We start from the raw sequence: 24,841 nt of genomic DNA, 5'->3' as shown, positions 1-24,841 counted from the left end.
AGAGAAAATAACAAATTCAGTTTTTGTGCGTTGAATGTGACAAGCCATCGTTTTGCTCACTGAGACAGATTAATTAAATCGTCGTTAAGTGTATTTACTGTTTCGTTGCTATTTATGGTTGATGAGAGAGATGTGTCGTCAGCGAAATGTTAATGTCAGATAAAATGCCTACATTGATATCATTTACATAAACTAAGAATAAGAGCGGTCCAAGGATCCAGCCCTTGGGGAGTTACACCAGAGAGCAAACTACATACTGTTTTCTATTACAAGATAACTTCAAACTTCCTCTAATACCTATGTTTTCTAATTTGTGAAGTAAACCTTCGTGCCACACTTTGTCAAAGGCTTTTGAGACATCTAATAATACTGTGCAAACATCCTCGCCATTATCTATACTTTTGTAAATGCTGTGGATTATTTTTAACAATTGATGAATGGTAGAATCATTTCTTTTAAATCCAGAATTTTCTTAGATAAGAGTGTTAATTGCCACAAAGAATTCATAAATACGTTTGTATACTATTTTTTCAAGACAATTAGATATATTTGAAAGAAGTGATATTGGTTGATAGTTTTTAACATTAACGTTTTACCCGATTTGCTTCCCTACGTGCTACCTGGAACCCGACCTTATCGAAGTCTTTACCTGGTTTTTTTAAATAATTTGAAAAATCTATCTCTAGTCCTAAAGGCTCAACGTTCTTCGTTTGTTAACCACGCTTTGTCGCGAGGACGAATGTTGACTACTTTATTTATTAAAAATGTTTTGCACATATTTAAGATAAACTTGTTTACATTTTCAATTACATCATCTAAAAGATCAAAAACACCAAAGAATATATCGACATAGGCGGTGTGAAATGCATTGTTCAAACCATCGATATCAGCAGTTTTGTAGTCCCATATGTTTCTCTGATATGACTGAGGCTTTGGAACATAATATTTCAGTTTACAGGCAAAAAGAACTATGAGCAAGATTAGAAAGTGGCGATTTTATATCAACGTTTGCCACCATTTGGACTTTATCAACAAAAATGAGGTCAATTATATGTGATGAATTTGCCTATAAGAGATTTAAAATTGACCAGAAAAGTTTAGGATTGGTATTTCTTTTAGATAGTTTAGTAATGGTGGACTCTTGCCAACGTGTAAGTGCATCGCGTTTTACCCGATTTGCTTCCTACGTGCTACCAGGAACCTGACCTTATCGAAGTCTTTACCTGTTTTTTTTTTTTTTTAAATAATTTGGAAAATCTATCTCTAGTCCTAAAGGTTCAACGTACTTCGTTTGTTAACCACGCTTTGTCGCGAGGACGAATATTGACTACTTTATTTATTATGAATGTTTTGCACATATCTAAGATAAACTTGTTTACATTTTCAATAATATCATCTAAATGATCAAAAACACCAAAGAATATATCGACATGGGCGGTGTAAAATGCATTGTTCAAAACATCGATATCAGCAGTTTTGTAGTCCCAAATGGTTCTCTGATATGACTGAGGCTTTGGAACATAATATTTCAGTTCACAGGAAAAGAACTATGATCAAGATTACAAAGGGGTGATTTTATATCAACGTTTGCCACCATTTGGACTTATCAACAAAAATGAAGTCAATTATATGCGATGAATTTGTGGTAAAATGGGTAGCTTTATTAAGTAATTGTGACAAATTATTCTGGATCGCAATATCAAAAAGACGGCGTCCGAGTTCACTAGTCACGTGCTGGTCATCCCAGGAAATACATCTATCATTAAAATCACCAGTAATTATGATATTTAACGGGTTTTTGGACTGCATGATTTGGACAGTGAGAAATAAGATAAGAAGTCGTTTTAGTACGGGAATCCTGGTTAGGAGGACGATAGATTGTACTAAATAAGATATTACCTGTCTGATGAGTTATTTCTAGTAGAAGACTTTAATATTTTTGGGATTCTAAGTCTAGGGGACGTTTGCATTCAATAGTATTACTGGTATATATAGCTACACCTCCACCATGTCTATTTCTGTCGTCTCTGTAAAGGTTAAAATTTTCTAATTAAAGAATAGAATCTTCAATTTCTGGACATAACCATGTCTCAGATATAGCTATAATGTCATACATAAAGTGATTGCAGAAAACGCTTTCTATTTCATATAACTTATAAAAGCGACTCTTATTTTCATCTGGTGGCCAAAATACTTCGTATATATATGTGACAGATAGATAAATAGTCAAGCAAGTTTATTAGGACCGGGGTTAGGCTAGACGTCCCAACAAGTGAGAAGAAGAAGAAACAATAGGTAACAGAAGCAGTGTAAATACAGCTATGTGAGGATTTAAAAATGGTTTGCTCCGTACATTTATTCTTACGCTTGTTATAAAAGAATAATAGCTTCAAATGCCAATCGTGTACCTGTATTGCTCGAGACAGATCATTACAAATAGGAGAGTAAAAGGGTAAGGAAGGAAGTAGGGGAAAAGTTCGAGATCGAGTGATAGAGCGGAAGAAATAGGGAAAAGATAAGGAGGCGTTTATGAGATAGGACAGTACATAAGGAACATGCTTACCACTAACAATGCAGTTTGAAATACAATTTGATTCCACAGTAAACAGTGGAAAATGTAGATTTAGATACAGAGATTGGGAATTGTTTGCATCCATCCCCAAAATAACTTTACAATTGACATTTAGCGTAGACACTGACGACAAAGACACTTGTATCCATACACAGCATTTGAACAATAGTACATCAATATATTTACATGGCTATTAATAATTTCAACAGTGTTTAGTATAAGTGTTGCCAAACATATGTAGTACATTGATAGAAGTAAGCTATTTATGATACATAGAACAGTATATACAAACAGGCATATTAAGTTTCCTTCGAATATACATTACTGGACCTTACCGTTACTGCTTAGTACTTGTACCTTTGCAATTCAGACAAACAGACAGTGAGCCTTCACATTTATCAAAGGATGTTAGCGCGATGGGATTTAGATTATACGACATGATATTGTGTCAGATTTTTTGAATACATGCATGATATGAAGCAAAAATGTAAAGTATCATACAAAACTGAATTTACTACTACACGTTTAAGATAGTTGACACCGTGGTGTATTGACTATTAAAATGTCAAAAATATTCTATTATTTTGTAAATTATAAAACTAATGAGGCAGCCAATGTTACGCCTTCATACATAATTCAAGCGTACATGCTTACCACTAACAATGCAGCTTGAGATACAATTTGATACAACAATAAACAATGAAAAATATAGATTTAGATAAAGAGATTGAGAATTGTTTACATCCCCAAAAATTACTTTGAAATTGACATTTAGCTTTGCCATTGACGATAAAAACACTTGCATCCATACACAGCACATGAACAATAGTGCATCAATTTATTTACATGGTTGTTAATAATTTCAAACAAAGCTTAGTATATACTTTAGTTTTGACCTGGCTTTCATAATAGCCATCTTGTCATTTCTTTTCAAGAGCCTCACTATCATTGGTCGTGGATTAGGAGATTTTACAGCCTGTGCCATGGTCACTTTCTTCCAAGTCGGTGAGCAATCTCGATATCGATACGCGTAGATCCAGAGAGTTTTCGAGGATTTTGGATACTTCAGATACACAGTTTTCACCTTCCTTTTCAGGAATGCCAAAAAAATTAACATTGTTTTTCCTGGTGTATTGCGCGACGTCGTTTATTTCAGACTCCAAAAGATGCGCGTAATGGTACATGTTTTCAAATTCCTCGTGTATAAAGTTAGAGTTGACATTGCTGCAGGAATGAATATGATTTTGTAGCTCGGCGATCAGGGTTTTTCAAGTTCCAAACTGTTCAACCTTTTCGTTTATCTCTGTTTTCATTTTCAAGGATAACCATCCGGGCCTCTAGATTGTCAAACTTTGAATGAAAAGATTCAAATAATGCTGTCTTAATACCATTCATTGCAGTCTCTACTGCCACAGATACAGCTTTCTCAATGATGACTATGACAATTAGCCTAGATCACAAATGGCAACTTTAGTGATATAGCACTATAAAAAGGGCATGTCCACTATACAAGAAGATATTGTACAACAAAATTTAGCGCAGTTTCTCAAAACACACCCGCACTTTATTCACCACATACATTGGAGGCCGACCCTGACTTTTAATAGGATGTTAATCTAATCAAACAAAGAACAAATTAAAAGTTTTGATTTAGACATTCTGATAGCCATTACAGACAGGTTTCATAATGTGTCATCTGGCCGAGACACGCAATAGTCTATAAAAGTGGTAGTTTCTGTTCCTGCTTAGCGCTCAGCACAAAGAGAAGGACAACTGCTTTGCCCGTTGTAAGTTTAATGTGACCCGGTTGTTTTCGCTTGTTTGGTGTCTTCAGTGGCATGCTTCAGTGGGATATCACTATATAAAGAGCAAGGGGTCATCGGTTACCAGACACAACACGAATATACTACTGGCTTCCATTGTATGCGGTGTGGTGTGTGTTTTGGTACACTGTGGTATATTGGTGAAGTGTCTTCTTGCATAGTGAGACGGAAAGCAAAATCCTATATAATAACCGGTCTTAATTAAGAATGTTTTCACATTCAATATATATTAGGGATAATGAGATAGAGGGACATTCATTGACCACAGCATGTTGCCTACGGTATTGCCAAGTATTGCAAAGGAAATCTAAAAATGATAAACCGTGTAACTCCAATTAAATAGTTATAATTGATGGTATATGTCAGGGAGTACATTTAACCATAACAAGTTGTACTTGGTTGCCTAGAAAATAAGCAATGTGGATGGTGTGCGCCAGGGAGTAGCATTTAACCATCATATGTTGTAAATATCTGCCTTGGAGGTAACCAATACGGATTGTATATGCCAGGAAACAATATTTGCCAAATATATTTTTCTTTTGTTTTAATCAGACCATGTTTGTTTTTCAAATCATTTCCTCACTTCCTCGTCTGCTAAATCTTCATTACTTTCACTTTTAGTTAATTTTGCAAGTTGATTGTATCCTTATTGTAATTAGTGTAAGTCATAAATCATTGTGTATATTGGCGCACTTAGAAGTTTCTGTTTAGGATATTACACACCCAAATAATCAAGAAATGTATTTTGACCAGACAATTCACCGTTTTATAAAATATGTAATCGATCAATGGTTCTGGCGAACTTTCCATTTTTGTGAGATACTATTAAGAACACGTTACGACTAATTGACCTACCTGCCAATCAACGGTTTTCAATACTTAGGTATTTTTCGACTTGTATTAATTTTATGCTAACATAGATGCGAATATTCATAAATACGTTTTGATCAGATTCAATTCATGAATAATGCAGTGTACAATCAATTTACAGAATATTAATTAAAATTAAAATTTTCAACACATTTACAGGGCAAAGGTTTTTAATGAATGCGTGGGTCATATTATAACTTTAAATGAATGGTCGTGTGAACGTTACGTTACTATACAGGTGAAAAAACATGCTAAATTCTAACTGTTAAACTTCTATGAATTATTTAGAAGTTTAAATATTCTAGTTATGGATGAGTAGCGATATAAGTATAATCCTTACATTTTGTTGTAATATATTCTGTTGAGTTACATAATGTATTCATAAAGACACAAAATCCACAACGTAATCCATTCAACAAGAACATTTATTACGTGACAACAAAAATTTTTGGTAATAAATTAAATGGTAAAGCATGGAGGGCGGCATGAGTCATGATGAATCTGTAAAGAAATAAAAGCAAACATATTTAATGAAATGTACGTGTCATTGGTATCATCTAAAACATACAATATAGATCTCATCTAAAAGCATATAATTTGCCCAGACCTTACAAATCAATTTTCCATGTTTACGCAAAGATTCCTGAATAGGCTATAAAACATAGGGTTTCTTTTTGCTATGTTCAAGTGCGTTTACCAGAATGAAAGTAGAAATGTGTGCAACACATAGCTGTCCGCGTCTCCATATGAAATCTGGATTGAACGGCACAGTAATGAGTAACGCAGTATGTAAACCATTTCGTGGGGTGACATACAAATAATTCCTCATTGTAATATTCTCTTGTCGATATGAAAAATATGTGTTATTTTTTATTAAAATGTATTTAGTCTTTGAGTTACAAATACTCACGGACAACCCTACGGTATTATATATCCATTGTCTGACATAACTTATATTTACATAGCACAACAAATTTAATTATTATACTGCCAATCCTGTAACCATCTCAAAACAATAAAGAAACCAAGGTTTCAATTTACCTAAATTTAGAGTGTCCTAATATCCACCGAATATTGAGCGTCTCCTCCACCTTCTGCCGTATCCGCGTCCGTAACCTCCGAGTCTGTATCCGTTTCCAAGTCCGTATCCGTGACCGAGTCCATATCCGTATCCAGACCCATACCCATATCCGAGTCCAAGGCTATTTCCGTATCCATAGTCTAATCCAGAACCCAAGCCATATCCATAGCTATTTCCTGCAAACATAATGTATATCTTGAAACGCTCATCAATATAATGCGATTATAAAAACGTTTTCTCGGGAAGAAAGGCGACTTTTCATGGAAACCTGATTAAGATTTTGTGGTTAATGTTACATTTTTGCATGGAAAATCGACAGAGACGAGATAAAACCGGAAATTAATATGAAAATGTATAAGAAATCTTATATACGACTCTGTGATGGTGTCCATTTGTAGTATTTATTAAGTTCGAAACCTATAACAAAGAAGTGATAGATATTCAAAAGATGACTATGGAGGGTAGAGGAGGGTAGGAATGTGACCGTATGAGGTGTGCTGTTTATTGTCTTTGACAGTATGTTTCACTAAGATAGCACTATAAAACTGACAAGATTTTAAAACGAGATACGCATTCACCACACTCAACACATCACAAAGAGAATGGATGTCCTTAAATTAACGCGATTGTTTATATGGCGTTAAGCCAAATGAACGAATCGACCTAAAATAACTATTGAGTACTCACCATAATAATGGCAGAGGCCGCTGGCCACCAGACAGGACAAAAGAAACATAACCTTCAGCATGGTGTTGGATTGATAGTGACTGAAACATACGATAAAATATAACATACTTTTTTTAATTCTTTCATAGTTTCTAATAATACCTAAGGTAAATACCTAATATTATGTATCACAATGCTTATATGACATGTATGCCAAGTCCACTGCTTCTGAATTTAACAAAAACAAAGTACGATGTTTCATTCTAGGCATATAATAGAAGTGTTTATAATTGGACTTTACATAGAGAGACAAAAACAATAATAGAGTTAATCGAATACCCAAATAGATTCTATATTGTAAAATGTTCCATAACATAGCTGCATTGATAGAAAATTAGTAACAAAATCTCTGATGGCTGTCACAAAAAAAAACTGAAAACTTTCCTTGAAACTGGTTCCAGGTTTTTAATTTCATTATTATCTTTATATTCAAATTTGTTTTATGAAGTTAATAGAAGTTGAAAAAGTTTCTTCGTCTAAATATATTTCTTAATTACTATCTATTCTGTCTAAGAAAACTATTTTGTTGTGGACTTGCGTTGATCACACAATCAGATCAGTCAATTGTAGACACAATCTGCTAAAATGATACCACGTCTACAAAAAGGCAATTGGTCTCGATAATAGAGGCTGCCGGGCATATTGGCGCGCATCAAATTAGTAAATATACCATAGCATTATCACGACTTTTAATACAATATTAGATGTACGGTTTATTATCTTTTAAAACAACATTATGTAGGTCTGGATGTACAAAACATGAAGAATGGATTACTATGAAAAAACATTACAGGAAAAGTTTATAAAGATGCTAACACCACTGACGAATGATATTTTTCTCTATCAAAAACAGGAGGAGACGATTTAGAAGTTTTTTTCAGTTACAAAGTTACTTACTTTACATCATTACCATCATTGAAAAGTTTGAGCTTGTTATTTTACTTTATGATACAAATATTCAAAATAATTAATAGTGTCCCGAAAAAAAATTTGTTCTTCAGGCGATGGAGCATCTTTGAAGGGTAATTAAAGAGTATTGAAAGCATTGTCAGTTTTGAAGGAAGTTTCCGTATTTTATGCAAGTGGTTTCTTGTAGCAAATATGTTTCGGAGACCAAACAAAATCCCCACTAAACATTCTCGTAAATCAATGAAAAGCAAAAAGGTTTTGTTTGATAAAATTTCAATAGTGAAACCATGATTTGTACCAGTAATATATATACGAAACTAAAGTCTTATTAACGCTTTAAACATTGAAAGAATTATCGACATAACGTTCGTTTCTAATTCAGAGATACGTTATCGCAACTGGACTTAATACAGTACAAATATATGTGCTTACCTGGACGTCGGTAGGATTCAGTGTCGAGTAGATTGAGAGTGATTTGAAGGTGATTCTCTGTCATATTTATACCAGTTGCAGGAGGAAATCAGGAAATATTCCTCAAATGCGATCCGTGAAATCAACAAAAGACCGCAATAACATTGACAAATGACTGGTGATGATTATGACGAATCCATGTTAACCTGTGACTGATGTTTTATGTGGTGTATTAGAAAGATCTAAGTGACCACAGATTGATAGGGTAACTACGCAATAGTCATGGATAACTTAATGCACTAATAGTATAGTTATGTCTGCCAAAATCCTCATACTCACGAATCAAAAAGGGTTTAAAGGTTTATTCGCCATCATAAATTACTAATATTTTGAGAATAACAATACCTACAATGCATAGGTTTTAATTTTACAAATAGAAATATGCGTTATCGAATGTTTGGCAGTTCTGATAAAATTCATTATATTTACATCTACAGCACAGTGAAATGAACACATGCGGTCATACCATGAAGCTGAGTTGTAGTCTATAATTTCAATTCACATATTTAGAGTGATATTGATAATTGTAAAGTGATTTATGCAGGTAAATTTCCGTATTAACATACATTAGGCATAAAAGCAAAAATTTTATAGTGTATAGATTCTGTGTTGTAACTAACGTTTATAAGGCATCATACATTTCTATATGTCTATTTTAATGATTTTCACAGATCAATTCATTATCAAACATGACGGTTTTCAGTTGATTTCTGATAGAACAATCCGCTCACTTACGGCACATATAACACCAATGCACCAAAACATAAAGTAGTCATTAATTGGGTTTTTTCGTCAAAGTGAAGAGTTTTGAGTTTTTGCATAGATAATTAGTTAAAAAATTAAAATTGGGTATTATATATATCAGTAATTTAACGAAAACTGAAACCAGGGACACTTTTTTCTTTTGAAATGACTACAGGCTGCCAAAATAAGACTAAAGGAATCATATTTAATTGTTCAAGAGTGGCACGTTTAATCTTTGAATACACATACTATATTAGTTTTGGCGATAATAGATCTACTACGCAACGCTCCTATTCACAATAAATCAGTGTTGATATAAGTAAATATGTATAAAATGAAAACTCTCGTTCACCCAATATTGTAATGGCCTCTGTTATATATCCTAAACGGCAGTTTTCAAATCCTTATATTATTATCAAACACCATTTTTTTATTTTAATTTTTTCATGGTAATTGTATATAAATTATATCTTCTTTGAGATATCTAGAATACTTTTATAGATTTTTTCTTTCATTTTCTGAATTATAACAATTACACATAGCAGATAAACATCACTAGTAATTCATACAATAATATCAAAACATTTAACAAATAGTCACAACACATGCAAACAGTTTCATACCCACGTATTCAGAATATTTTATTCACCACCAAAAATTACCAAAACTTTGAGAAATACAATCCTTTTAATATGAAGTTTCTATATTGTACAATTAAGAGTTTAAAAGGAATGTTAGCAGTACTACCAAACTTCAGTATTTTTACATCTATATTACAGTGGATAGTACAGTGAAATGTGTACATATATTCAAACCATGAAATCAAACCTCATTTCACATTTCTACAGTGTTATTAGTAATTGTAAAGTTTTTTTCTGCAGGTGCATGCATGTTTTTATCTAGACATGCATAAAACATAAAAACAAGTTTCACAATGCATTCATAATGTGCTGTAATTTATGTTAATAAGTCATCATGCATGCTTGTCTGTCAATTTGAATGATTTTCACAATTCAATTCATCAAACCTCATGTTTTTCAATAGATTTACGCAGAAAAATTAGCATGTCAAAATATTCGCTCAGTTATGGCACATATAAAACTTGAAAATAGCCGTGAAATCAGGTATACAGTGGTTAACGGAAGTCTGAATCATTCATGCAATCTATTTATTTAATTGTTTATTTATTTATTTTATTTATTTAAATATTACAAATGATGATATTTAATAAAGAGAACCACATATCATAAGTACGAGGAAGTTCATTTAAGCGACCCCCACACATGGAAAGTAAACAATATCATACACATGTAGGGCAGTATAATAAGGTGGTCATGACATGATTAAGGATGATGGATCGGTTTATAGAGACATTTGTATATATATAAGTCAACATGATATACGACCGATAATAACATGCTCATACACGTCTAAATACGTATACATCGGTATTTCCTGCTATTGAGAATCATCTCGCAGTAAGAAAATAGTAAATATTAACTTTAGATTTAGTTTTGTATTTTCCAAACGTTAATAAACTATTCTCGACTTTATGATTTGTAATTGTAAAGTAAACTATGATGTTAAAGGGTTGCGTCTTCATAGATTGTCTATATTTATGATGCATGTTTGAATAAATGTCACTGTTGTAACTATGGTCTATTATGATTTACAAAAACACACGTAGATTACTGTGTTTCGCTTGTATCTAACATATATCCCCCTGCAATTTTATAATGAACTGTTCTAGTTTCGGTTTGGGAAGATTTCAAGTGAGTCGTCAGGGGTGAACTAGTTAATGGAATCTCGTATTTCTACTGTGAACAATGAGTGATTTCTCAATTTAAGATTTTTTTTTTGGAAAATTCGATACAATTTTACTAGAAATAACAAAAGACTTTATGCTAAGAAATAAGAGTTATGTAATTGTGTCTTTTTAGGTATGATTTAATTACTCAAATTTGTCTTACCAAAATAAATTCCTAAAAAAGCAATATGTTTATGACCAATCTGATTAAAATACAGATCCTGATAACCACTTCGTTCAATATAGGATCTGACAATATCCCATATGGGGTCACGTTCGGATGACATTTTACCACGTGTACTCCAGATCAAATACATGTTCTACACATTTCTACGTAAATTGTTAACACCATTCCGTCCGAGTAAGCATACACATTGAGCATTGTTTTGCACTTTGGGCGAGATGACTACGTACACGAAAATAATTCGGACAGCTGTTTCAAACTAGTTCGTCCCCAGTCAAGATTCTGGCAGTGCCAATTTGATTGGCCATTTCCAAAGGTCATCCTGACGTGACCCCTAATGGGATATTGTCAGATCCTCATATCAAACGGTAGTGATAATAAGGATCTGTATTTTAATCAGATTGGTTTATTACATACATTATGAAAATTAGAATATTCTAAACAGTTGCATAAGATGCACCACCGCTGACAATTTTTCTCTATCAAAAACAGGAGCAGACGAATAGGTTTTTTTCTTCAGTTACAAAAGTTACTTACTTTACACCATTACCAACATTTACACCATTTAAAAGTTTGAGCTGAAATTTTTACTTTAGAATATGATGAGCCAAAAACATATTGTTCAGTTGTTAATGACTTTTTTATTAATATGCCTATATTTCTTTTATTGCATCATACTAAACTAAAATGTAAGGCAAACTTTTAGTAAAAGTAATAATGGTGCCAGACATTGTGGAGTAAAATGAGAAGAATGATTCTAACATTCCGTTTGTAAGCCATGTGTATTCCTATCCAAAGTAAGATACGTACTTCCGCAGTGAAACCGTTTTTACTAGGTTTGATATACCGCAGTCTCCCAAAACATACACACATTCACACAGCGCAGCACACTGCATACATGTGAAGCCGACCTTAAATGACACTGGCCGTTAAACTTAATAACCCTAACCAAACAACCTAGTTGAAGCATGATGACGACAACGAGAACCAGTGGAAGGGGATGAGGAGGACTGTCGTTATCACAGAGCATTGGACTTTCCATAGCTACCGACAGAGGACAGTAGCTTGATATCAGTCACCCAATAGAAGATTGATTTCCCTGACCTGAGGGCTTTCCGGGTTTGAGAATGAGGTGTCCGGCGACTAATGGACGAGACTAATGACTGAGTGGTCAGTTAACCTTAGTTGTAACTTACATCACATATCTTGAGCTTGACTAAAGTACTCTCTAGTGTATTTGATCAAACTCTTCACCATTTCCGGCCCATTAGAGAGACTTTCTGTCGGTTGAAACGAAATATGAAGTACATTGAAACCTGTCTTGGCAACCCTTCTACGTAGTGACGGCCACATACAAAATAAGATCACTTTAAAATTTCCTGGGATCCAGTATTGAGTGATCTTACATGATAGGTTTTATTTGGTTTTAATTTCCTAACAGCTTTAAGTATAAGTTATGTAAGTATAAAGTCTGGAAAAATTGCATAAATGTACTGTAAAAAGTTTTGATAATTACTACAAGAAAAGCTTTATCTGATTGGTAGATACAGCTTATGTAATTTAAAGACGGCTTCAAATATTTGCGGTATGTTACGTTTTTGTGTTTTAGAAGACTGCATTATCATTGTGATGTGTCTTATAGTGCAACTCTCGTCCGTTGTCATGTGCTACTTCACGGACACATATAGTGCCAAAGATACCGGACAGCTGTCACATGAAACTACAAACGAACAAGGACCAGAAACTTGTTTTGACTGTTTTGTGTCCCGAACGCTCAGCTCGGAGCCAAACGAAAGGGAAATCAAGCCCACGCATAGTTCAGTATTTATTTTATTACTGGTATGGATCATAATATTTGTAACTTTTCTGTGTTTACTTCATTTTTCCTGTCCGAAAGAAAGATTTCCTAAATTATAAATATAACCTACTCACCGTAAAAAGACGTTACCCTACAGGTCGGTTGGGTGATAACGGATAACCAACATTATATGGACATAGTCACCGAGTATTCTGTATTTGTATATTACAGAGTTATCTGTACTTGCGGGTAGGTATTGATTTTGACGTCATGTGTTTGCGAGCGTAACGTCATACTTTTCGATGAAAACGAAGTGAATTGGGCTCACAAATGAATGACGTTACAATCGATACCTACCCACAAGGGAGCTAACTCTGTAATATGCAAAGACGGAATAAGGAGGAATGTGTGATAATGATTAATAACATTGGTCATGGTATGTGTTATCGGAGTATATTACGTTTCATCCATTCAAATAACAGAGTTCGTTTAAATATTTTAATGATTAGTTACATCTGAAAATGTTATATTTACAACGAATTACAAGACAATAACATTCCGCTCGCTCAAATTACACAGTGACGCCTGCTCAGTATTTAGAAGATCTACTATAACGAGTCACATGGGACCAGAAGAAATAATTCGTAATAACAGATATTCGCTATAACGTTTCTGAAACTACAAGTTAATTAAATTCATAGGCTGATTGTACCCCGAATCAACATAAATACTAAGCTTACTCACAAATGTCAAAGTCGGCAGCAATATCTTCTGTGGCAGATTTTCCCTTATCGATATTGAATTGTATACTTGTGTTATTTGATTGTATTTGATTTTCTATCAATCGATCCCCTTTTTGGGCCCAAAGTTTCACTTTAAACCAAAGCTACATTCAGTACTATCGGAAACAAAAATGGAAAAAAATGTTAAAGAGCAACTATTTGCTTGACAGGAGCACGATATCGCTTTGTATCAAAAGATAATTCGCTATAAGCAAATTCGTATTACGTGTTTTTAAGAAGTCTAGATAAAGAGGATCCAAAACCGGGAATTTGAACAAGCAATTCGTATCATCCAGATTCGTCTTAAGAAAGTTTCACTGTATTATAGAAATTATCGGTAGCTTTAAAGTGACTATAAATGTTATTAGAGAATACATGTATCACTATGAAATATCCTAATAATACCACTTACTTAAAATGTTAAAGGAATATAACCAAACATCAGTCCTCCTACCATTCTCGCATGGTTTTTACTCACAATATAAGATAAGGTACAGATAAATAGAGATCCACAGCTGTTGTTTATCATGTTTATCGAGCTCGAGTTAGTTAATTTCTAAATCTTAATAAGACACGAGCTAGAGCAGTTAATTTTTAAATCTTAATAAGACATGAGCTAGAACGAGTATAATTTCTAAATTTTAAAATTAACTAACGATACACATAGTAAATGGCAGTTACGCGTTGTGGACCTTGTTTATACCGTGGTATCAGTTACTTATAAAAAAGATAAAAGTAGTCAAAAGTTGAAAGCCATTCGTAATCAAATTCAAATTCAACAATGTATATTTCGGAACCATTTGGCGTGTCTATAGTACCGCTGTTAGAGTAGCAATGCGGGGCAGCCATATAGAATTTACAGGTATGGAAAGGTAGTATAAGATATTGATGAAAAGGGTCGTTCGACTATTGATAATGTCGAGTTTGAAATCATCACTGAACCGCTTAATATATGTCAGGGAGGTATCAATCTATCGCCGCGATATAGATCCAAAAACCAAATTTTTCGTAGTCCTAACTTTCATATTTTTGTACGGAGGAGACACAATAGCACTTGTGTATGTACATGGTGTGTGTTGAGTGCAAAGACGCGGCGGATACAGCTGATCGAGTTTCCGACAATGATTTCCCCTTGGAATCTGAACGTGATCTGTTTGAACTTACACAACTGTATAGTTTGCTTGGAAGTCGTAGCCGCGAGAAGTTCCCAGAGTTGTTTTCCAATCAGACTTCCCGTATATTGGAGTGACCGTACTGACTATAGAGTTGCTTAAAAATTTGTTTTGTGGAAAAGTCGGGGCCGCGATAACCGAGTGTTTAAGATGTCTCGACGCATTACCACACGCCCTCCACCTCTAGATCGCGAGTTATAATCCCATGTAGAGCAGTTGCAAGGTACTGATCACTGGTCGGTGGTTTTTCTCTGTGTACTCCAGCTTTCCTCCACCAACAAACCTGGCACGTCCTTACATTACCCTGGCTATCAATAGGGGCTTTAAACTAATAAAACCCAAACCATGTTGCAATGTAATTTGACTTGTAATAATGCTCCAATAAATATACTCTACCTTATGCTTCTGTCACAACCCCTTCCGATTAGGCTTAGGATGAATTTCCGGCATGGTTTTTAGCCATTTTAGTCCGGCTCCCCGCCGAACACCAGACATGGACGGCCGGTGGCCGGGGTGCTCAGGCAGCATCGGGGAGGTGCCGGAAGAGTTTTAACTCGAAGTTAAAATCTCTCCGGTGTCTTGAGACTTTAAGAACCGGCCATACCCTTAACATATCGTTTAGGTATCGTCCGATATCCGGCCGGACATCGATAACCGACGTGTATGTAGCTTTTGAGTAGAACGGGACTGGACCGATCGATATCCGGCCGATGCCTTTTTACACATCGAAAAGTAACCCACCGATGTCCGACCGGCTAGAACCGGTGTGGATCAGATATGTTACAGACATCGGCCGGTCACACTAAACCGAATATCGGCCGAGCATCGGACGGACTATATAAACACCCGTCAGTTGCCGTGTACAGCATTACGATATAGCAAGATTTTTACACAAAAGTTAACAAGATGCCGCCTAAAGTAAAACAAGGAAATGATTGCAAAGGCAAAGGTAAAGGCTTTCAGAAGAAAGCACCAGCAGCTCTTCGGAGAACCTCACCCAGGAAAAAGAAAGCTGCCTCTGCCAATGATAACAGCAGTGACGAGGAGAGCTCCTATGGAACCGGACCCATAGAGTAAGATGCGTCGCAGGATTCTGTGGTTAAGTTGCAGCCATGGTCACAGTCCCAGTCGCAGTCTCAGAGGCGCCGTAAAGAACCAGAATTCCCCATCGAGATAATGCAGAAGATAGCATCTTTTTTCGAGGGTAACCACATGTCCAGTCAAGGACCCACCACCTCCGTCTTCTTCTTGGGGCCCTCTGTCGCTCTCTTTCCGCTTCTTCTAATAGCGCCGCCAGTACCATATGGTGATGAAGTCTTGCTTAAGCCGATTCCTCTTCCGGCATCGCCTCTCGTAGTCTTCTTGGTGCAGCCATCGTATGATTTGAGCATACCAGCTAGGGCGACCATTACAAACCTCTTACCAAAAAGACATAGCAAACGGCCACCACACGGCCGACATTCGGCCGGAACCGGTACAAACATCGTTCGTTGTCCGTAGGTTAATCGGGCGATATTCGTACCATGTTCGGTAATTAGGCAGATTATCGCGTAAACATTCTAGAGTAATCGTCCGATCAGTATTAGATGTTAGGTCGGTATTTATTGCCTCACCGTTGCCCAAAAAGCTCTCCTGGAAACGGACGCCGTACGATTAACCGACGGACTTTGGACGGCCTCCGCACGGCGTCTTGGCGATGCCATTTATGCAAATGTTGTGTGACAATTTTTTGACCGGTGTTGTCCGATGTCGGAAAAATGGCCAAAACCAGCGGTATACTCCCGATTATCCCCTATGCCCGGTTATCGGCCGATCATTGTGACATAAGTTTTATGCTGTTGTCACAATGATTGGCCGATATCCGGGGATAGGGGGTAGACATCGGACAGCACTGGTCCCACATCATTTATATAAAAAGGGGGCCGGGCGGTAATCGTATTGCGTCTGTTTCGAAAAAGAATGTTTTTTTTTCGTTATCGCCTGCAAATCATATGATAATCGACCTATTATCATCAGATGTTCGGTCGGTATCCGTTGCCTCGTCGGTCCCCCAAAAATCTCTTTGGAAACACACGCCGTACGATTACTGCATGGCCTCATTTTAATTAGATTGAACCCTGTTAATAAGTGAACAGTCGGGCAAGGATGGCTAAAGTCGGTAACAATGGTGTGAATGTATCCAGTATAATTTCTTATGAAAAGAAAAATAAAATCTCTCGCCAAAATCTGTCTGCGTACGAAGAAATTAATTAAAAGTATAGGAATCCTAAAAACGTCCTCCCGGCTGACTATGTCCGTGGTTACATTTACACGCAGCCTCGCTTTCAATGCTTTCAACTTTCCTTTACTTTAATGGTCAGAACTGGGAAACGTAAGTAGAACTTGGCCGTCGTATTAATATCTGAGAACTTTTGGAAGACCAATGAACGCATTTAGACTGGTTTTCTTTGCCCGACTATTCACTTTAATAAGTCATCTAAATAAATAAATATACTTACGCCATACTTTTCTTTATAATTGCTCTTGAAAGAGCAGTACCATCTTATTAACTTATCATTTTCCTGTTATAAGCATATGCCAGGTTATAACTTTTGAATAGCTAGTAATCGTTTGACACAGGTCTATCAATTATACACCCAGATCACCACAGGATTTTAAAACAGATTCTTTAATAAAAATAACCAGGAATACAGGTAATATTCAGATCAAGTTCACCTAAAAAAATATTGACCTGAAATTGAGGTCAATTTCACATGAAAGAAAAATCTATGAAGAGAACTTTAAAAAAAATGTTTATCAAAATCTTCATATGGATTTCAGGAGGTAAATTTCTTGATCTGAAATTTTTTTCATGTGAAATTCAGATCAATCCCATGTCAAGATTTTGATCTTTGACTTCTTAGCTGGTAAATTTTACCTAAAATAACGCCTGAAATTGACCTGAATTTACCTGAAGACATCATGTCTGTGTACGGTAAGATTGATCTAGAAGGTTGATTTTGACGACCACCGTTGAACATTATATATCAAGCAGTTTTAAGAATGGATCCCTTCTTTCATTTTACCTATGCTATATTTAAAATTTATCAGATACCCATTCTTTTGTAATTCTAATCAATCTCAGAACTGCAAACACATAAAAATGAACCTAAAGGATTAAGAAAGCAATTCAAACAATCTGATTAAAACACAGATCCTTATAACCACTCCGTTCAATAGAGGATCTGACAATATCCCATAAGGGGTCACGTCCAGATGACCTTTATACCACGTGTACTTCAGAGCATCAATTGAAAACGTCTTTTAGCCCCAGTATACATGTACAATTAGCTTTGTTGTGCACTTCGGGCAAGATGAGTCCCCAGTCAAGATTCTGGCAGTGTCAATTTGATTGGCCATTTCAAAAGGTCATATTGACGTGACCCCTTATGGGATGTTCTCAGATCCTCTTATCAAATGTAGTGATAATAAGGATCTGTAGTTTAATCAGATTGCAATTCAGAATATCATTACCAAACTTCAGACTAGAGAAAAATTATCTAAGTACTTTCTAAGAAATAGCAATAACAGACATTGACTCTCCAAATCTAAGACAGTTACCCAATTGCTATTTTGTCCGACCATACTAAAATGCAATGTGCATAAGTAAGTCTATGATAAAAATCTATACATGAAATTCAGAAATAACGGTAATAGAATTGTTTACACATAACTAGTCAAATGTTTACACATGTCCCTCTGTCTGACGTTTAGAGCTTAAAGGAACTAAATCGTTTAAAAAATCATGTAATAAAAGATAAAAAGAAATATAGAACTAAAATTAATTGTAGAAGTTGTGTACTTTGTGTTAATAACAATATCTAAAAGTTTGTATAACAATTTTGTTCAAAATGGAGAAAAACTGAAAATAAATAGGAACGACCTAGTCACAATTTCATATTATTATCTTTCGGCGAGTGTAAACAACCCCTATGTGCATGCGCGACGCGTGAATATTCCAAACATCCGATCGAAGGAAATCTCATCTGTCTAATGGACATATCTGCTATCGACTGAAAACACAAATTTATCGACTACAGGGTCCTGATTACTGTGTTAATCTAATAAACGTTAAAACGTATGCAAAAGTTGTGTGAAGAGTTACTAAGTGTGAATAATCATATGCTGTACATGTTTTTGTAGCCATAAAGAAGGGTTTTCATTATATTATATGGTTTTATACTTGCTTCTACCATTATTTTATTTTTATTTGTCATGATATTATATACTACTCAAAATTTGCTAAGGATCACTTTTATTTTGTAGTATATCAATTTCATTTAATTGTACAATAATCATAAAAATACTTTAATGATGTCTTTAAGATGTCTAAACACAGGTTCCAGCAGGAAAACTATGGAATTTTCACGAGTGCCCGATACATTACTTGCGAAACAGAGCTACCCCCAAAATCACAAAAACACAGCAATGGGAGCGAAAATGAAATTCGCGTTAAAAAAGTTTTCTCGTGTAATTTTCATTTCAGTATATTGTGTGACGTCTCCTAGCTTCAATAAGACTTCGACATCGCCGACGCATGCTCGCAATTAAGTCCCGTTTCCGGGTTTGCTGGATGGATGCCCATTCCTCTTGCAGGGCTGTTCCATGTTTTTGCAGTGACCTTTGATGGTAAACGCGGGAAGAAATGGATTACTGTAGCATGTTCTACACGTGCTCTATTGGATTTAGATCCGTTTCCCAGGACGGGGGCAAACATTTCTGGTTGCCCCCCCCCCCCCATTTTCACCGACCGACTGAAATGTTCTAAAATTGCACATTTGAAAGAAAAAAAGGGTCCTCCTGCACATTTTCGTGAACCAGACTAAAAATGTCAATCAGGGGATTATACGTACTATCTAAAAAAAATGTCTCTTAAAAGATTCATCTGTTTATATGACTTAGCAAGACAATTAATTCATTATTATTTTGTGTTAAACAACAATGTACCGATGGTGTGAAGCCAGTATGTTCAGATCGAGCAGAGTTGCATAGATATGACGGCATTCACAATTACCAATTCTTAATGCAGGTAACTTTAAATAAAAAAAGTATCATGTTAAGAACGCTTTAAAATCATTAAAATACATCGTAAAACTCATCACAGCCATTCTAAATCGAAATATTTTTACACGGGGGAGACCCTCGGACGCCCTCAAACACCCAAATCTCGCGCCTTCAAGCGCTCCCACATTCATCAAAATGCATCGTAAAATTCTAAATCGTAATGTATTTGCATGGCAATTTGCGTATTCATTAGTTTCCGTTTATCGACGCCACTGTCTATAAATGTGTACAAGGATTCTACTTAACGATATATGAAAAAAGTTTATAAAGTATATGTGGTTGTGTGTTGAATTAAAGAATTAATACGCTGTAAATGTATCGGCTATTATGCTTAATCAGGCCAATTAAACCGATAAAATATAAGTTGCCTCTTAGTGGTGTTATTACTTTTATATCCATTAGCCGGATGAGATTTTCAGCGGCCCCAATTCCGAACTCAAAGATGCACTCGGTTCTTTCCGTTGTAAACAGTCAATGCCGACAGTAGTCCGCTAAACCTGCCTATATTATTAGGCTTTTTTTAATTTTTTTTTTATTTTTTTTGCCTAATATATAGACTATATATTAGGCAAAAAAAAAAAAAAAATAAAAAAAAAAAGCCTAATAATATAGGCAGGTTTAGCGGACTATGCCGACAGATACAATTTCTTGTTGTGTTTGGCGATCTTTTAACGTTGATAAACATTGCCAATAGGTCAAAATTAAATGTTGTAATTTTGAAAACTTTCTAATTTCAGGTATAAGAACGTTTTTAGGAAGTCAAAAACCCTAAGAAATCTATGTAAATCTAATGATTTAGTAACTTTAAAGACTGGCCATCCATTGACAACAAATTTCTGGGTACTGTAAACCAAATTTCTTTCGCATGCGATTTACTTTCGCGAATTCGCGATCCAAGTAAATTCGCGAAAGTTGATATCTGCTACTTAACATTTCAATCATTTATACTGATAGGAATTTCCGAACATTTTTAAAATCCACAAATGTAAATCTTTGCGAACTTGTTATGAAAATTTGCGAAATTAAGAAGCGGCGACAGAAACTGGATTTACAGTATGCTACTCAGCCCATTTTAACACTTACAAAGCTAGTTAGCTATTGATACAGGTCCCCAAATTCAAACAAAGTACGATTTAACTCTAAACAAAAGCTAGCCATAATGATATTAAAACTCTCACATATCTAGGCATTGAAAGGGCCAGATGCTTTGTCAAACATTCAGCATATCGAAGGAATGAACTTTTCATAGTAAGTCACCTGTTGACAGGTTGAGGTTGACACTCAGCATATCATTATTATACTGACACATTTTCCTCATTATAATACATGCAAGAATTTAATTTTTTGGTTAGCCACCTAGTGATGGCTGTTAGACATCCAATACACTGAAGGATTGAACTCTTCATAGATAGTCATCTACTAAAACAAGTCTCTCAGTATGAAGCTGAGGTCTTTGCTTAAGTTAACTCTCCAGTTGACTAAACATTTAATGACATTGACACCTATTCGTCAGTATAACACATGCAAGATTTATATTCTTAGGCTTATCACATAGTGAGGTTTGTTAGACAAAAAATACACTGAGCTCTTTGCTTGATTGAACTCTTCTAACTAGACATCTAATGATACGGGTTTAAAAAAAGTTTAAAATGACTCATTATCGGGTTTTAACTTTTACAAGTGTAGTCAACTATTGGTCTTGAGACAGGTCCGTATGACTCCTAGCACGTGGAAAGCATTTTGACCTTATATGCCATTTGGAAGTAACTGTGACGCATACATACATAAATACACTAGAGCAATCCTGTCAATGGCAGAGTTCAAATAACTTAATTCAGACTTCGACCGTGCAGATTCCCAGTAAGCCATGATTGCCATGTGAAAATCACCGAGTGTTTGATAACAGATCCCCAACAGTGTGTGGGTTATCCAGAAACGTTGTCCTCCCTGGTACTCGTCATGCTGGAATTGTATGAGGTTACGAAGTGCTTCGTCTCGCCCGCTAGTATTTCCAAGCTCATGATAACACAAGAACTCCAGAAAGAATACGTATGGCAAGGGTGGTATGGATAGGTATATGGTTCTCTTGGATATTTCTAGGCACAGATGGGGAAGAGCCATTTCTATATGAGAAAATGCGATGAAATGTGAGTATATTTTCTGGAGCATCTTTAATGAACGATCGCGAGGTCTATACCACCAATGGTGCTGTTGCAAAGTTGAGTATAGTTGGTACGGAAAACCGCCGTCGTAACACAAAGCCAGTTCTTTTACTTGTCTGCAGATCTCCACAGATTTATTGCAGTTTCCAGTCAGGAAGTGATATGTTGCTAGATGCATCACATCAGTGCCCATTAATGCATTTGGAGATATCCAGTACCTACATTTCCTCAAATTCTTGTACCTTCTTTTATTGCCTGCAATATCCCTTCTATCATGCACATCTTCTGAGATCAGATCTGATGCAACACATCTAAGGCTACACATTGCATGGACGTATGTGCAAACTTCATCAAAATCAGACTCCGACGCAGACAATAATTCAAACATCTTTATGTGTTTTTTTTAAATAAAGGGGAATATAGGCTAAAGCTTCACGTAATTCACAATGTTCACGTAAAAGTTTTCATTGCTCAGACAGTGGGCGTGACAAATTTGTATAACACATTTCCTCCCAGAGTGAAGGTTTGAAGAAGTCCCCTAATGAGAGGCACAGCCACTTCTTCTGGTGACAGTTTTCCAAAATGCACAGTAATATTTGTTGATGCCGTCCGTGTACATTCCTCTTGAACATGTTGTTGGCTGGGATGAAGTAATTAGGGCAGAATCCGACTTTGACCCATCAAATGAGAATATTGAAGCAAAACCAAAAACAATAAAAAATGTGTTTGTCTTGCCAGAACATGTCTGGTATCCTCTATAGCATAAAACATAACCGTTTTCATGAACTAGGAGCACAAGATGTCATCATCACCAATGGTTTCCTTCAGTGTCATTTTTATCTGGTTTAAGAAATACTTATGCAACACTTACACTTTTACTTGGACATAGCTAAAGGAGTGAACTAAACATCTTTCGGCTACTGCAAATGAGATCCTCCATTGTAAAAAAGTTTCATTTGAACATTTGTCTCCTACAGGGACCATATGGCATCCACTTTTCACAATCTTGTCTATTAAGGTTTTATCTGGCCATCCACAAAGACGTTGCCTTGCAATCCATTCCTCTGCCTCCTTTGGCCAAATATAGCATGGAAAACAATTAACAACGTCATAATCTACGTCAGTTATACAGAATGCAGTACTGTGTCCATTTGAAATATTCCACACCAAGTGTGAGAACCCGAGCTTTGCTAACCTGTTCTCTGTACATATCACTTGAAATACACATTTTATTATTGAACATAACTAGTGAATTATATACCTCAGATGTTACTATGCTATTGAGTTGACCCACCTCTAAATGAACATATCCGGGGCCACAGTCGACAGCCTCTTGAATGGTTTTGTTCGCCAGGTATTGGAGGGATACACTGATCAGGGTGATCACTACCACACTTTTATCTACAATCATAAAGTCCCTGTCCGAGCCCCTCTGGCTACATCCCTCTCCATATTTTCCTGTTACAATGGCACCAAAATCACCAGAACTTTGTAGGTATTATCTTATGACTGTTGCTTTTCTCTTAATGCTAAGTGATTCCTCTGTACCAACAAACCTCCTCTCCAGTGCTGTTGATAGTAGTACAGACATCCGCTCACTGTCCGTTGAGTTCATCATGGTTAGTGTTCTATGTCCTTATATTCGTCAGGGTCAGTGAAAGACAATTTTGTTGTAAACTAAGGAAACGTACCCACAAACCATCGACCTACGGTTAGTTTCTGGCAACTGCTCCACACAAAGGTGTTTTGCTGTTGGTTATGTGTTGTGACACCTTCCTGGTAATATTCTGCTATGATTGCTCTGAGGAGAAAAAATAATAATATATCATCTCATCATGGACAGATAACATAGAACACAAAATAAGTTGTATTTTACGTGACAATGTCTACAGTATGCGGAGAAAAGGAAAAGCCAGTCACACTTTATATAATGTACATTTTACTTTGGCTTGGTGCGATTGGTCAATTCGGCTATTTTTAGCTTATTACTTTACTTCAATATAAAAAATATTAAAGATTATTAATTATTTTTAATTATTTAATGAAGTTCCGCTGACAAATGGCATTTTTTCAGGAGCAGACGAATCAGTTTTTTCTTTATTTACAAACGTAATTTACTTTACAACATTATCAGTATTATTTAAAAAGAGTCAACTATAAACTAGCTTATTTTCTCGTGCGATCAAATTACGCGTATTGACGTCCGATCAAATAACGCGTATTCACGACTTCGCCCTTTCAATTACAAGTATGATCGAGTTTTGTTTTTAATCCTTACTCCGTAAATTAAATGTCCAGGTTGAAATGATCGTAAGGCACGAAATCAAGTAGCTGCAAAATTAAGTTGGCGTATATGTATCGTCTTCCTAATTGCATATTACAGAGTTGTCTGCCCTTGCGGGTAGGTATTGATCCTGTTGTCATTATTTTGTTAGCGTCACGTCATACCTTTCTGTGAAAACGACGTAAAATGCACTCACAAAATAATGACGTCACAATGGATATCTACCTGCAAGGAAACTTACTTTGTAATATGCGTTTGACAGCGGTAAATATATAAATGGATCTGAATAGTACAATACCTGATATTATGGTTGTTTTTTGGGTGTTTTTTTTATTATTTTTTTTTACATTTAT

General features: G+C 35.5%; 1 protein-coding gene, 1 long non-coding RNA gene and 1 pseudogene across 2 annotated transcripts; all 3 read right to left on the bottom strand.

Annotated features, from left to right (window-relative positions):
- Positions 1–5,672: 5,672 nt before the first annotated feature.
- Positions 5,673–8,562, bottom strand: LOC138333538 (uncharacterized). The gene is made up of 4 exons (XR_011209990.1): positions 8,414–8,562; positions 7,034–7,113; positions 6,307–6,522; positions 5,673–5,766 (listed from the first exon to the last, which is right to left on the bottom strand). It is a non-coding gene; the product is annotated as an uncharacterized lncRNA (long non-coding RNA).
- Positions 8,563–20,758: 12,196 nt separating this feature from the next.
- Positions 20,759–22,593, bottom strand: LOC138333537 (uncharacterized). The gene has a single exon (XM_069281984.1). The coding sequence runs from the start codon at positions 22,590–22,592 to the stop codon at positions 21,789–21,791; it is 804 nt and encodes a 267-aa protein (XP_069138085.1). The 5' UTR covers position 22,593; the 3' UTR covers positions 20,759–21,788.
- Positions 22,594–22,668: 75 nt separating this feature from the next.
- On the bottom strand, positions 22,669–23,822 carry LOC138332638 (cyclic GMP-AMP synthase-like receptor 2; annotated as a pseudogene).
- Between the last annotated feature and the right edge of the window lie 1,019 nt (positions 23,823–24,841).

Source organism: Argopecten irradians, chromosome 10, assembly GCF_041381155.1.
Source record: "Argopecten irradians isolate NY chromosome 10, Ai_NY, whole genome shotgun sequence".
Lineage (NCBI taxonomy): Eukaryota > Metazoa > Mollusca > Bivalvia > Pectinida > Pectinidae > Argopecten > Argopecten irradians.
This window is presented reverse-complemented; position numbering and strand designations above follow the sequence as displayed.